At 39.9% G+C, this 16,007-nt stretch overlaps 1 protein-coding gene across 7 annotated transcripts in view; it reads right to left on the reverse strand.

Moving 5' to 3' along the window:
* LOC120530167 (catenin delta-2) overlaps positions 1-16,007 on the reverse strand; it is a 1,616,252-nt gene that overhangs the window by 887,932 nt on the left and 712,313 nt on the right. For all 7 annotated transcript variants that reach the window (XM_039754393.1, XM_039754398.1, XM_039754395.1 and 4 more), the window contains one exon: positions 3,596-3,708. In XM_039754393.1, the coding sequence (XP_039610327.1) occupies positions 3,596-3,708 (113 nt within the window). The remainder of the gene's footprint in view (positions 1-3,595; positions 3,709-16,007) is intronic.

Consider the following 16,007-nt stretch of genomic DNA (forward strand, 5'->3'; position numbering starts at 1 on the left):
TCATTTCTCCTTGCTGCTGATTGACTGTGATGCTTCCCCAGCTGAGTGTTCTTGTGTTTTCCATTTTGTTCCTCTTAACCCTTACACCGCCACACCCGGCTATACAGTAGTCATTTCCCAGTGTCATTTGCAAGCGTGCAGGAGCTGATCAGTCAGTGCCATACATTTGTTGAGCAGCCAGCTCATGACCACTGCCAGCCCCTCGTGAGCAGGGGGGCTGAACGCACCCCTAGAAGACACGGACACTGCTCAAAAATCCCCTCGTAAAAAACGCTGATAGACTACTTTCACATTGCTCCCTTACTTGCTGGGCTTATATGCGGCTGCTTCTCGCACGACGCTATGCATACTTAAAAGTCTGAACAGCACGTGTCCTTTTTGGCTGATTGCTTTGTTTCTCTCTCTCCTCCCCCTGACATCCTCTGCTCCTGTTGAGGGTTGTGCTCCTCTATGATGTTTGTCTATTCTATAATCGATAACTAACCACATACTAAGCTCGTTTTACTTCTGAAAGAGACATGTTTGTTTCAAGTGTTTGAATAAAGTTCCTGTCTCTACAATCTCCTGTGTTACTGTGCAATTCTGTGACCCAAGCATGACACCCTGCAACCTCACTGTAGCTGGGATTGAGCCAGGGATCCCTAGCAGCATCAGCGCTTACCTCTGTGTGCTTGCGTTCAGCCAGTTCAAGCGCAGTTGGCTCGGTGATTTACATCCATGGCTTTGGTTGCACTTTGTACATATTTTGTTCCAGTAATTTTTAAATAGTTTTTACAGTTCATTAGCAGTGTGTAAAATGATTAGTGTTGCAGTAATTGTGATGCTCTTTGCATGAAAAAGTGTTCCATTAAAATCTCACTTTTTCTTTGTGAATTGTGACATTTAGTGCAGCAAAAAAGTATTTGACTTCCAGGGATGCATTAACCCCAAGTATGAAACTCCAAAACTCCCTGCACCTTCTAAGGCTTCTGGCAATGAAAATACACTTGCATGGATTATAGTACATATAGCGGTAACATCTGTATTTTATATTCTAGCACTGCGGATGACATATCGGTTCAGTACTGTACAGTATGCAGGTTTACCTTTACATTCTTGCTAAGCTGAGTCTGAAATTAAATTAAAGTGTTTTGGGAGCATATTTAAGGTTTAAACTATAAAAATAGGCCATTTTTTGAACCACATCCAAAATTTGCGGTTTATCACAATTCGCAGGTGCTCTAGGAATGTAACCCTGCAATTGTGGGGGGTGTACTGTATATATATATATATATTGTGAACACGGCCCGGACATTGTATTCAGTTTACCACCACACATGTTTATTTACACTATATACAAGGTAAATGTCACTAAGACACAGTCCGTGCACAAAGACAAACCCTACACACAGTCCTGGCCACTCAATGCCTTCTTCTCCGGGCCGCCTCCACTTTCCTCTCGTGCCTCGTCCTTCTTCCACCCAACTCCAGCCTTGACTGACGGGAGACAGCCCCTTTTATTCATGTCCCGGATGTGCTCTAGGTGTTCCCGACACTCCCCCGTTGGCCACGCCCCAGCGTGGCGGAAGTGCCGGCTGTTCTCCCGGCAGCTCACCGGGTGTCCTTTTTAATCTTCCCTCCAGCACTTCCAGGTGTGGTGGAAGTGCTGAGGTAACAGTTCCCCAAGGCATCGGGGCGCCTCCTGGCATTGACCACGGGCCCCTGCAGGGTGGGGCTTCCATGCCCTCAACCCGTGGCCCCCAAAGCAACCAGGGTGGCAGCCCCCACGTGATCCAGGGTGGGCGCAGACCCACATCCGATCCCTCACGGCGTCCCGGCCGGGTCGTTTTATATATATATATATATATATATTGTCGTGGATGGACTAAGAGAACAAGTATGTGCAGAGCATTACCTCCTCCGGAACGCTAGATGGCAGCCCCCATGGGTGGCAGCAGTGCCTCGGACTCCGCAGGGCTTCATGGGAGATGGAGTTGGATACAGCCCTGTTGGGATCCAGGGGTGCTGCCAGGGGGCGCTTCCGCTGTTCCTGAGCCTGTAAAGTGCTGCCAGAACTGAGGCAATGAATATCTGAAACACTTCCAGGTGCCTTATATAAGGGGACAGCTGACAGCTCGGGGAGCCAGAGTTGGGTGGTAGAGAATGAAGCATGCCAAGGAGGAGTGGACAAGAGAAAGAAGAATTATTGTGTGGTATTGTGCTTGTGGGACTGTGTTTGGCTTGTGGGAAACAGGGAAGGCGTTAGTCTTTTAGTCTAATAGTTAGTATAATAGTTAGTTAGTTAGTTCTAATAGTTATAACAGTTACTCTAATAGTCTTTTTCTGTTGATTATTAATAATTACATGTTGTATAACAATAAAACACGAAAACGTCCAAGGGGCTGAATACTTTTTCTAGCCACTATAACTGCAAATAGTTAAGAAATAATACAGAGAGAAGAAAATTCCTTTTTATAGTTTAAGATGTGCAATGAAGAATAGTGAGTGTGTCATGAATCACATAAATAAATGCTATACTTCTAGTGTATGCACTCTCTGGATACTGCAATATTAATATTTGCTACTACATACTGGTATTAAAAGATATATAATGAATTATTGATATTACATAATGCATACCCCTACTAAATATACTTTTACCATCTCTTAGTCACTATCCAAAACAAAACTGTAACACCTTTCAGATTGACTGGACCCTCTCTTTCTCTGTTTGACATCTGCTCTTACAAGTTCAACTTCTTTTAATATTTTTACAAAAAATTGCAAAAATAACAGAAGCATTTTACAGGTAAATATAAATATGTTTTTCTCAATTATCTGTGCAACATTAAGTGTAGAGATAGGACTTTTTCTCAGCTCATATGAGAATATGGCGACTGCTAAAGCATTCAGCACATAAAAGCACATCAATATTCAAAAAGCTTCAGTCTGATAAAGTGCCATTCAAATTATAAAGAGTTTAAATAGTTTGAACACATTCATATACACAAAAGCCAAAAACTGAAACATTTCAACAAAGCCAAAGCTGAAAAAGGCTCCTTGAGGACTATTTTGAACGAAAGCAATTCAGGGACAATCCTCCGCCAATCTAAGCATTAAAGGTCAGAAATACTGAACAAACCCAAAGCAAAATTAAGATACAATGCAACAAAAATAAAATTAGACCTGAGAACATTAAATACAAATGATGGTGATTCAAAAAGTGTGTCCATCTGCAAAATATATTCTTTAGGAAGGAAAAAGCTTGAAAACCATTTCACAAAACCACAGAATACACCTGCTTAAGACATACTTGTATGCTAAGGAAACACAACGTCTCCAAAATGAGCATCTCTGTTTCGTCAAATACTGTTGCCAGAAACAAAAATTTACATTGAAAATCATTTTAGATATCAAAGTACATGTGATGTCAAGGCTGAGCAATGAAATGAAAAGAACTGAGAACATTTTTTTTTTAAGCGACTAAATGTGTTTTAGCTCTTCCATGGCCACTGGGAAAAAGAGAGACGACAAGACCTCGGGACAGTAATAAACTGGTTTATTAAATTAGCATTCCTCTGAAGCATGCAGAGGGTGATAAATGAGTGCTACATACCTAATGCTGCTCATGCTGCCAGTCTCAGATCCAAGCTTGCATCGCTCCAGTTGGCTGGCAACAATCTGTCGTTCAGCTTCTAGCTCTCGAGTCAATCTCTCAAACTGCAGCTCCTGCAAGACAGTTCAAAAAAGACCCCTCAGACACTCACATACTTCAAACAATCGGGTATCATGGGATTCTCCCAATAGTACAAGTCGAATAATTCTCTCTTTAAGCATTTGAAGGGACTTTAGCACTGAAAAGAGGGTTTTTAAATTAGTTTGTTTCTGTCATGTAGAAAATAAAAAATATCATGCTAAACATTAACAGAAGCATTCATGTTACAGCTGAAGGGTATCTCTTCAGCAAGGACTGTGGAAAGTCATAGGCTGAGCAAAGGGGATAAATGGCAGGACCAAGAAGCTTTTATTGTCATTGTGGTCTCCTCTCTTTTCCATTGCTAATGGGTTTCTTCATCATTTACACTTTACCTGTCACTAATATTGATAACAAAAATAATAATGAATTACATTTTGACATTTTTGATTGGGAAATGTCTCAGGATGGGAAAGAAGAGACCCTAGTCGTCATGCCTGCCAGGACATACACATTAATTAAATCACGTTATCAGACATTTTATGAAACTTTAGAAATGTCAAGAAACTATAATATAAGGAACTTTAGGGTTTCAATGGTTAGAGTGGCTGGTCCAGGATGTGGCAACACTCTGCAGCTGTTGATGGATCTTTGTGTTTAACCCCTCTTTTAATGCCTTTAAGGATTCTAATAAAAGAAATTACAGTATTAGTCATTTATGATAACTCTTTTATATTACAGTGATCCCTCGCTATATCGCGCTTTGACTTTCGCGGCTTCACTCCATCGCGGATTTTAAATGTAAGCATATCTAAATATATATCACAGATTTTTCGCTGGTTCATGGATTTCTGCAGACAATGGGTCTTTTAATTTATGGTACATGCTTCCTCAGTTTGTTTGCCCAGTCGATTTCATACAAGGGACGCTATTGGCGGATGGCTGATAAGCTATCCAATCTGAGCACGTATTACGTATTAAATAAAACTCCTCAATGATATACGATATGCTTCCTGCGTGGTACTTCGCACACTTCAAAGCTCTAACAGCACATATTGATTTTTGATTGTTTGCTTTTCTCTGTCTCTCTCACTTTCTCTGACATTCTCTGCTCCTGACGGAGGGGGTGTGAGCAGAGGGGCTGTTTGCACAGAGGCTGTTTGCTTAGAAGATATGGACGCGCCTCTTAAAAATGCTGAAAGACTACCTTCGCATTGATCCCTTCATTGCGGCGGCTTTATCGCGGTGCTTCATTTACTTAAAAGCCCAAACAGCATTATTGATTTCTTGATTGTTTGCTTTTCTCACTCTCTCTCTCTCTCTAACATTCTCTGCTCCTGACGCGCACTCCTTTGAAGAGGAAGATATGTTTGCATTCTTTTAATTGTGAGAAAGAATAGTCATCTCTGTCTTGTCATGGAGCACAGTTTAAACTTTTGACTTAAGTGTGTTATTTCATGTCTAGAGGGCTCTAATAACATTAAAAAACGTATTTAGAAGGTCGTAAACAGGTTTTCTATGCTCTAACTGCGAAAATATTAGATTTATAAATAAAGAATCCTACTTTGTGGAAATTCATTTATCTGTCTTTAGTGGATTAACCGCTAGAATATTCATAAACAGTGTGGGAGAGTTTCTAAGGGCTATAAAATATATAAAAATAACCATACAACCATATGGTTTCTAATTCGCGGATTTTCACCTATTGCGGGGGGTTCTGGAACGCATCCCCCGCGATCGAGGAGGGATTACTGTATGTATCTGATGGCAAAAATATTAATGCTAGCTACAGACATAAGGTTGCACTTAGAGTTTGACAAGGTGAGAAAAAAATGAATCCTATGACTTGAGGCCCAGTACTACTGTGAAGAACTAAACCTGTTTAGTTTTGAGCAGAGGATACTGTGTAGCGACCCAGTCCAAGTTCTTTAAATTCTCAAATACATTGATAAAGTAGCTCCAGCAGAATTCTTTCGACTTAAGGGTGAATCACATACTGTAGGACACCAGTGGGATTCAACGGTAGGTGCATTTAGGATTGAAGCCAGGAAGCACCTCTTTACACAAACAGTTATGGGAATCTGGAACAAACCACCGAGCCGTGGAGTTTAGGCAGAAAGCTTGAGAAACTCTATCAAGTATCAGGATGAGATATTGAGACAGCATTGCTATTAGCTAAACAAACCAGCCTGATGGACTCTTTTATCAAATTTCTCATGTTTTTTAGACATGAAAGAGAAAAGGGGAAAAACTCTTCATTGGGCACTTGTCTTTTAAGGTGACCCTTTCACATGATACGCTTGAAGACCTGAGCATTATTGTTGACTAAAGTCATAAGGTGACAGCATCTGAAGGTCGCTATTGAACTTTTGTAATTGTGCAGCCACAGTATTAATATTTACTGAGGCTGTAAGGGGGGTCTTCACTATGCTGAGCTGAGCAGGTGTTGTACAAGGAATTGGGATGTTATGAAGCTAGTAAGGATGAGCTCCATTGTGCACCTAGAGAGTCTGGTGAAAAGAGACGAAAAATATGCGCTCTCCTTACACGTCTGAGGAAATAAAGGCGTAGGTGAGCTTTCTTGACAAGACCTGAAAAGTGTTGTGCCCACTTCAGTTTATCAATGATGGCATCATTTTAAAAGCAATCTGCCAGCAAGCAGAACATAAACGAACCTGTCAAATTGTTGTCTCTTTCTTTTTTATTGTGTTTAAGAATAGGTTTTTGGTGCCAAGATTTGTTATTATACAATCATATATAGTATCACCTGCAGGAATGGCAGGCTATTCCCTTTAGTTTTCTTCACACAAATCTTAATACAATAAATAAAATTGAACTATGTAGAGTATTTGTTCACATGAAACCATTCACTTGCATGCTTGACCCAGCCTCAACAGACTTAAAGAAACACAATTGCTCAATTAAGAGTGTATTGAACATTGTGAACCCCTCAACAGAATCAGACATTTTTCTGAAAGCTGTGAAAACTGCCATTGTTTAACCTTTGCTTAAGAAAAATAACCTTAATGTACTAACTGAATGGGGTAGCAGTCGCTTTAAACAAACAACAAATGAAGTAAATATTAACTAGTTAAGGTCCTTTTCAGTCTCGTTTTCATCTTCCTAGTTCATCCATTTTCTTTTTATTTGCAAATCCATTCAGTGTTCAGGACACATGGCCTCTCTTTATCTGACGTCCCACATCCTTTGTTGCTCCATTTTTCCCTCAAAGATGGCTGTCTTCACTCTCCATTCTTTACCCTGTAAATATACCTATAGACCTGCGGTGGGCTGGCGCCCTGCCTGGGGTTTGTTTCCTGCCTTGTGCCCTGTGTTGGCTGGGATTGGCTTCAGCAGACCCCCATGACCCTGTAGTTAGGGTATAGCGGGTTGGATAATGGATGGATGGATATACCTACAGACCCTTTCCTTTGATCTGTAAATGGTTCAGTAATTTTCCTCGATTGGCTTCTCCTTTCTCTTGGCATAATATGTTCAAGAATGTCAGATTTTGTTCCAGAAACCCTAACTACCAATTCACCAAACTCCACACAGCTCATAGACTTTACCCTACGCGCCATAAGTGGATTCTCATGGGGTCTTTCTCTCGACCCACTTTGTTATTTGTGTTCCCATGGTTTACCTGGCACTTTCCCCCATATGTTCTGATATTGCCTTCCTGTTTTCACTTTCTATTTACAGTTGGGCCACTTTGTCTCTTCCCTTTTGTCTGTAAACACCACTCCTATTCCTCAGATTCCACCCACAACGCTTTCTCTCGGCAAACAGAACTGTTTTGTCTCGGCACTGAAGCAGCTAAATTACTTCTTTCCTCTCAATAGAAATCTCCCAAGATTGTTTTCTTTTGACAACTGGCAATCTTCCTTTTTTAATCTAATTCTTTTGGAACTATCTAATGGAGTATTATTAGAATCCATTGAGAATTTGTCTATCTCCGTTTTAGCAATGAAAACGTTATTATTTGATGCCCACTGACATCACATTTACGGCACACTTAGGTCCTTTTGACAGTGCAGCTGATGCCTTTGTTACTTAATGATTTTTCTTCTCTTCATCTACACATTTTTGCTGACATTTGTCTCCACTGCTAGGCTCCACTGGTTTGCGGTGGAGGTAGCTATGGTATTGGGGGATGGCTTTGTGAGAGGTTGTACTGGGTCCCATTTCGGGTATATAGCTTTTCTTCTTTTCAATTAACCTTCTTTATGTGTGTGCTAAAGTCTATGAATTAAAAAATAAATATATATTACAAATAAGAAAATAGCCAAGGTCAAAACCAGTAAGACAACATTTACGTAGTTAATACAGACCTGAGCATGAGACAAGAATCGTAAATATAGAGGGTCAGAACTCAGCTATATCTTTAATCTTCTCAAAACCTTCATCTTACTGTTTTTAGGCCTGTTTACAACCATTATGCTTGTTATTTGTTTTATTATTGTGGGTACTTTGCACAATGACATGTTTTGATTGCAGGATAACCTTGAATTGACATTCTAAGACCAATACAGCTTAATAAAATCCAAATTGAATTGCTCAATGCATTCTCCCTGAACTACATTGCAGATGCAAACAAAATCTAGAAACCAAAGTAGATGAAAGCGTAACATTAGCCAGTTACATTCCAGCATGAGCAGAATGACATTCTGTATTTATAACAGGTAACAGAGCATGACACGTGTTGGGTTTCCAGTTTACTTAATTTGATCTTTGAGCAATTCTATTCATTGCACTAGCTTGGAATTTGCTGTTTTAGCTAAGTATGCTCCTCACTAACTGAGGATCACACATTACTTCATCAAAAACAAAAAGACATTTCCTAAATGTGCTATAGTGCAACAAATGAAATATCTAATCAATCAACATTGATTTCTGTACACACAATTTACTGAGTGCCTATCAGAAGATGCTACCCAAAGAAAACAAGAATTAAATTCAAAGTTACAAGATGGAACGCAAGACCATTCAATACAAGGAAAACACATAGATGATACTTCATGGAAAAACCTGAATGGAGAAGACAACAGCATGGAGTCAAGATCAGTTCATTAGCCTTGTTCAAGAACGTCAAAAATGGGCATGAAAATATATCACGTGTGCTCGACGAGGAGTGACATAGGAGTACACAGCTCAGCAGTACTCACGGTTCAGAACTAAAGTATGATTCCACAACCTGTCCGTATTCTTAACATGCCAGTGGTGTTTTTTTCCATCCATCCATCCATTATCCAACCTGCTATAACCTAACTACAGGGTCACAGGGGTCTGCTGGAGCCAATCCCAGCCAACACAGAGCACAAGGCAGGAAACAAACCCCGGGCAGGGTGCCAGCCCACCACAGGTGGTGTTTTTTTCCCTAAGTATAATGGCATCTCCCCCAACTCAATTAACTGGTGGCTCTAAGTAGTCAAGGAATGAATAAGTGAACCCGAATATTAATCAGCAGTATATCCAGGAGTGGCTCCTGCAAGAGGCGTAGCTAGGACTTTCAGCACCCGGGCACAACTGAAGATTTCGTGCCCCGTCCTGTTTGCCAAAATGCAATGGGGAAGGGAAAGAACATTTTTTAAAATGTATTTAAAATAATAGTATTTAAAAAAATAATATTTTTTATTTTAAATAGTTTAAAATTTTTTAATATTTTAATTTTTTTAAGCACTTTTATGCGTATATTTTCAAGGTTTCACTAAATTTATAAAGATAGAATGAAGTAAAATAATTAAGACAACAATGGTAGTTTGAAAATATAATTATTCTAAAATATTATTCAAATATAACATTGCAAAAACTTTAACATTACATTTGATATAATAATATAATAACCTGAAAATGAAGTTAGTATAAAGCAAAAAAAATAGTTTGATGTATAATGCTTTAAATGTAGTTATTAACTTCAAAGAGAAATTTTCCTAGCCTTTGCTGCTGCAAATTTATCGATTAGTTCATCAAAATGTATGATAGATAGATAGATACTTTATTAATCCCAAGGGGAAATTCACATAATCCAGCAGCAATATACTGATACAAAGAAACAATATTAAATTAAAGAGTAATAAAAATGAAAAAAAAAAACAAAAGCAGACAATAACTTTGAGTAATGCTGTTGGTAACCTCCCGCTTCATACACTAATGCCTCATGTCAGTCGCGCGACCTGTTTAATAACGTCAACAATGTTTCTGGGTGGGAGTCAAGCATGTTAGAGTAGTGGAGGGGATAAATTATTGTCTGTTGGGTAAACAGAACTAATATGAGCTTCGAAATCAGAAAGAGACAAATAACATAGGAAAGAGATATCCTCATACTGATGGAGTGATGGACTGAGTATGCAAATGTTTCTTATTTAAGTTTTAGTGCATTTAAGAATGGAAAACATTTCATTCTAAAATTTCGTCACATCAATTTGGTGCACCCTGGATGCTATGCCCAGGGACTGATGTCCCCCCTTGATACCCCCCCAGCTACGCCACTGGTTCCTGCCTTGCACCAGGGACTTTATGAATCTTTATGAGCCTGGGACGGAAGATGCAGATTCCGAACATAAATGGGCGAGTGGACAATTCAAGATATACCAGGCACTTAAGTGAAGGGAGTTTGTGATGTTATAGTGCACAACATGAACACATGCAAATGGTGATTCACTTAAGGGTCCTAGTGACAGCAGCAGTATTTTATGAATGAGAGCATTTTCAGATTTTTAACTTAACAGCAAGGGGATTTTGGCTTTTTAAGTGTCATCTAAAATTAATTCACTGAGAAAAGCACATTAATTGATATTCCAGTGCCCATAACCTCTGATCCAGTCTTTGTAATGTCACCCTCCTTTTACTCATTGCAAAGTGGACACTAAGTTTTTGAACAATGGATGCATACAGAAAAAAACTTACTAAGGGAAAAGGAAAGTTCAACAGAAAATAAACTAAGAAATCCATACAATGCAGACAGCATGATACCACTTTGCTGTCTGCCGCCATATGGCTGTTTGACCTGACATTTCGCACAATTGAGACAACCAGAAGAAAGAATCTCAGCTATTAACTGCAAGAGAATGATAACACCGGTTAATGCACTGAAGACCTTAAAAGCAAACCTAAAATGGTTTCTTCCACAAGTGCTAAAGTGCAGGATTTGAACGCTGCACTTAAAATGTGTAGACAAAATGAAACAGCAGCATTCAGAAGTATTTTGAGCTGCTAACCAAAAGCTTGTGGAGGTGTTATGGTGACTTTGTGCAGCTGGAGCCTTGCATGACCCTCCGCTTAAACTCATATAAACCGGCAAACACATCAAACTTAGCTGAGTAAATTAGTGATCTATCCACGCTGAACAGTGCTGATCTGGAGATGGAAATATCAACAGGTTGAAGTCATTTTAAGTCTCTGAATGCAGATATTTTTAAATCATTAGCAATAAAAATATGCTGCTTTATTCAATGCAGCGTATTCGGGGTAACTATGCTAGCTCTGACATGATTCATGGACAAATGAAAGTTCTCAACAATCCTTGGATGACACCATGATGTCTGAAATGTCAGGGTGAATACCAAATGACAAAAAGCTAAAGGTCAAGAGTGCAACATATAAATAAATAAAAAAATATTGCTACTGTTCAAGTATCTTAAGAGTGCATCCATCCTTCCAAGCAACATGATGGTCCCACAGTACCTCACAACAAGGAGACTGAAGTTCAAGTCCTGGATTCTCCCTGTATGGAGCTTACATATTCTTCTTATATCTGCCTGGCTTTCCCCTCGCAGTCCAAAGAGATGCAGGTGAGGTGGATTGGCATAGCTAAACTTGCCCCTGATGTGTGTTTGTTCAACCTGTGATAGGCTTGCTCTTTGTCCAGGGTTTGTTGCTGCCTTGTCCCTGACGCATGCTGGGAAATGTTCTAGTTTCACTCTGAGCCTGCTCTGGAAGAGCATGTTTGGATAAGGGGTCCATCCGTCCATTATCAAATTTCCTTAATCAAGGTCAAAGGTAGTCCAGCCAGTACATATGCCGGCAGAGTTCAGTGAAAGGCAGGAATAGACCAGGGCTATCCAAGCATGATGCCCCTCGATTCATGTTCAGGTTTTTGCGAAATAACCTGCCATTTTGTTATTATAACATTAGAATAAATGTGACGGGCGGCACGGTGGCGCAGTGGTAGCGCTGCTGCCTCGCAGTTAGGAGACCCGGGTTCGCTTCCCGGGTCCTCCCTGCGTGGAGTTTGCATGTTCTCCCGTGTCTGCGTGGGTTTCCTCCGGGCGCTCCGGTTTCCTCCCACAATCCAAAGACATGCAGGTTAGGTGGATTGGCGATTCTAAATTGGCCCTAGTGTGTGCTTGGTGTGTTTGTGTGTGTCCTGCGGTGGGTTGGCACCCTGCCCAGGATTGGTTCCTGCCTTGTGCCCTGTGTTGGCTGGGATTGGCTCCAGCAGACCCCCGTGACCCTGTATTCGGATTCAGCGGGTTAGAAAATGGATGGATGGATAAATGTGACAAGGACACGCCATTGAGAACAACAAGCTTGTCATTTCTATTATAAATTAAATTGAGGTGAGATTTGAAGGCCCTAAAGTACTACTCACCATAGCACTACTTAACTTATGCCATGAGTCTATGTTTCTTTATGTGAAGAAAATATTTGTAACATTTGTGTGAAATCTACCCTTAATTCATTTCCAACTGTTTTTGAGTGTCCTTCCTAAAAAATTAACTTTAAAGTAACAACTGAGATCCACTGTACTAATTCCTTTCATAATTTTAAACACTTCAATTATGTCTCTTCTTATTCTCCATTTGACTAAACTGAAAAGGTTTAGCTCCTTTACTCTCTCCTTATACAATACAGTAGTTCATACCTCTCAGTCCCTAAATCAGCCTAGCTGATCTTCTCTGGACTTTCTCTAGTACTGCAATATCTTCTTTGTCATATGAAGAGCAAAACAGAACACTGTGCTCCAGGTGAGGCCTCACGTGGGTTATAAAGCATAAGAGGGACCTCCCTTGACTTGTACTCGTACCACACATTGTGGTAGATAACCTCATATTCTGTTAACACTTCTGTACACTGCATATAGACAGTGTAAGGTTTCTAAACTCTTTTGGGGCTCCCCCCAGCGGGACGACATGCCGAAGAGTGCCCCAAAGTGTGATCACCGTGTCTATGGAAGATAGCCGGTAACGCTATGAGCACCTGTCGTCGATGGGTGATGCAAGGGACACTATAACTGCAGCAAAACAGTATTACTTGGCAAAATAACTTACCACGACCATTCCTGACTGCTGTGTCTGTGTATAGGAGAGCGGCAGATCCCGCTATAATAAATAACCGTGCTGTTCCTGTTTCAAGCTGAATAAAGTTTGTTTTGCTAAAGCACTGAGGCTCAGCCTTGTGTTTTGCAAGACAGGGACTCACACGTTACAAAAGTGATAAGTCCACTATGACTCAGGGCCATCTTAATGCATGGGCATGCTGGGCAGTTGCCCAGGAGCCCCCATGAGCATAGGGGCCCCGTGCTAATCTATGTACTGTATGTTGTGACTTGCTATCAATAAATAAATACTGTACTATACATATTTGATATTGTGTTACAAGTGGACATTGACATTCACCTCTGATTTAGTATCACGATCACCTCTGCAACCTCACGTGCCCATATGTGTATGTATCTCATGCATTACTTAACATAAAAGTGTATATGTTAACGTCACTTCAACTCAATTCTCTGCAAAGAAATTTTGCAAATGTTTGTGAACACTTGATTAATAATAATTCACAATAATTTCATACTGTGCCATCTCCATCTTTATGGTTTACCAATTGAGTATCATTTATATGTTGAAATGTTTGTGTTTTACAAGGCTTGTATTATATTTTTTGAACGTTTGTGTTGATGTGTTTGTGTTAATGCTGTTAAGATGGCCCTGCTATGACTCCTAGATCTTTCACATAAGGTGTACTTTCAAGTTTCAGACCTCCCATTGTGTATACAGATCTAACACTTCTATTTCCACAGCAGGTTCAGTTATGGGATCCAGTCTCATCCTCCTTGGAGGCAGTAGCAGAGGAGAGAATGACGACAAATCTGAGTGCCATTATGGAACATGTCGGACATCCTCTCTATCACACAATAGCATTGAGGACTTTCAGCCAATCAATTATTCAGCAGAAACGTATCAAGAAACGCAACTCCATACTAACGTAAATATGCTTGCATAACCCCTCAGTGTGACTGGGACTGTGCTTTTCATCTATAGCCAAATCAGTTTTCTTCTTTTTTATTAATTCTTGTGTGTATATGTTTGTTATAATTCTTATGTATTTATTTATTTTATATAGATAGATAGATAGATAGATAGATAGATAGATAGATAGATAGATAGATAGATAGATAGATAGATAGATAAAATGCATCTAACTTTTATTTCCTTACATTAAATTTCATCTGCCACAACTCTTTTCAAGCCTATATACTGTCCAGGTCCCTCTGTAACAATTTAGCTGATTCTCCATTAACAGCCCTTCCACCCAATTTGGTATCTTCTACAAACCACATTTATTATATTTTCGTCCAAGTCACTTATGTACATTAAAAAGGGAAGCCACCCCAGCACTGATCCCTAAAGGACACCACTTTTAACATCACCAAATCCTGATAACATTCCTCACACCATAACTCTTTGCCTCCTATCTTTGGACCCACCTACACTCCACTGGCTCCTTGAGCAAGGCCCTCAACCTGCAATTGCTCCATCCTGGGTATGATGTTAATCTTGCAGGGAAAACTTGGGAGTTGATGGCAGGATAGGCACTCCAGCCACTGGAAAAACCTTGCACTATTACTATCTTCCATAGACACGGTGATCACACTTTGGTCCCAGTCCAGGTGGTCCATCATGTGGTGGGTGAGATAACTCGCTATCAGAGCCTGCTCCCAACCTCTCTCTCTCTCTCTCTCTCTAAACAACACAATTCTTTTAGTTTGAAGTTAGAATTACCTTTATTAAATTAAGTTGTGTGTTTTTATTTGTTAGTTTGTTTCCTGTCTTTACTTCTAAAGCAAGCAAAGAGCAGCACTTCTAGCTTATGGTAACACCATTAATAGCACGCCTGATCTTGTAGCTGTGCAGGGCCATGTCTAAATATCACCTGGGTGAAGGACTGCCTTCATCCTGTAAACATTTCATTTTCCAGGCAAGAAGAAATTGAAGTTGAGGAAAGGAAGAAAAAAGTCTTTTCATTTATATCTGTTCCATTCTATCAAGCAAAAAATGTAAAATTAGCAAAAAAATATGGACTAGATTTTAGCAAAAATGGTAAAAATAGTTTATTTGCTTCTCTTTTATTTTCCTTTTAAAATACTACCGATGCTATAGGAATCCTGCATGTGTATTTACCTTGACCAACCACGCCATATCATATTCTTGTCACACCCAGAACCACAAAAAGAACAATAAAGAAAAACTATGAAATAAAATCCTCAAAGCTCTTTTCACCACCAGTAAAGAGTGCCAAAAGAATTTACTAAAGTATTAGAAACCCACAATCTCCCCAGCACCTGCCTTCGCAGCTGACCTTTTGTGTTTGTGGGCGGAGGCGGTGCTCATTGCGTATTGGCCTTTTGGTTGCATTATTTGCAGCCCCACAGTATACGCTTTGAGATTCTCCCTCTCTGAACTGCTTATACGTTAACTGCAGCCTCACCTTAATACTTGACCTTCTCTTTCCCATTATTCCCCCAGCTGATGGTCTATTATTTACTTGACACTGCTTTTCTTTGATTGCGCTCTATTACTCCAAACATGGTATTTTACCAAGAGAGGTGCGAGTACCTCACCCAAGGTGATCTGCTCTTTTAGTTTCTTGTGTTTGCAAAGACAGGATCGTCTAGCACCAGACTGGCAGCTACTGAAAATCTTTTTCCTCATTCTCGGGGATGTTATTAAATTTAAAATAATACTGATTTGGATGTAATATCACTGGTAATCTCTCTCTTCCACTTCAACTACACTTTTCAGATTCATCTAGGTTGGACAGTTTACCCCATCAAAGGGATATTTGAAATTTCTATGGCATGATGCCCTTCCTGATGCCAACTGCTTTTAGTTATCTTTTTTGGGTCACCCAAGAGGAACGTTGATCTTATCCTTCCTCTTACATATAAACCCTTAAATGGCCAAGGCCCTGTTGATTTAGTTGAACTTGACATTACTTAGAAGCTAGACAGTAAGATTTCAAGTTACCGGCCTACTAAAGACTCCAAAGATTAATAAAATAGCAAACTTTCAGTTAAAGGGGTCCAAAGTTCTGGAACATTCTGCTTGCTTAT

The sequence above is a fragment of the Polypterus senegalus genome, chromosome 5, assembly GCF_016835505.1.
Source record: "Polypterus senegalus isolate Bchr_013 chromosome 5, ASM1683550v1, whole genome shotgun sequence".
NCBI lineage: Eukaryota > Metazoa > Chordata > Cladistia > Polypteriformes > Polypteridae > Polypterus > Polypterus senegalus.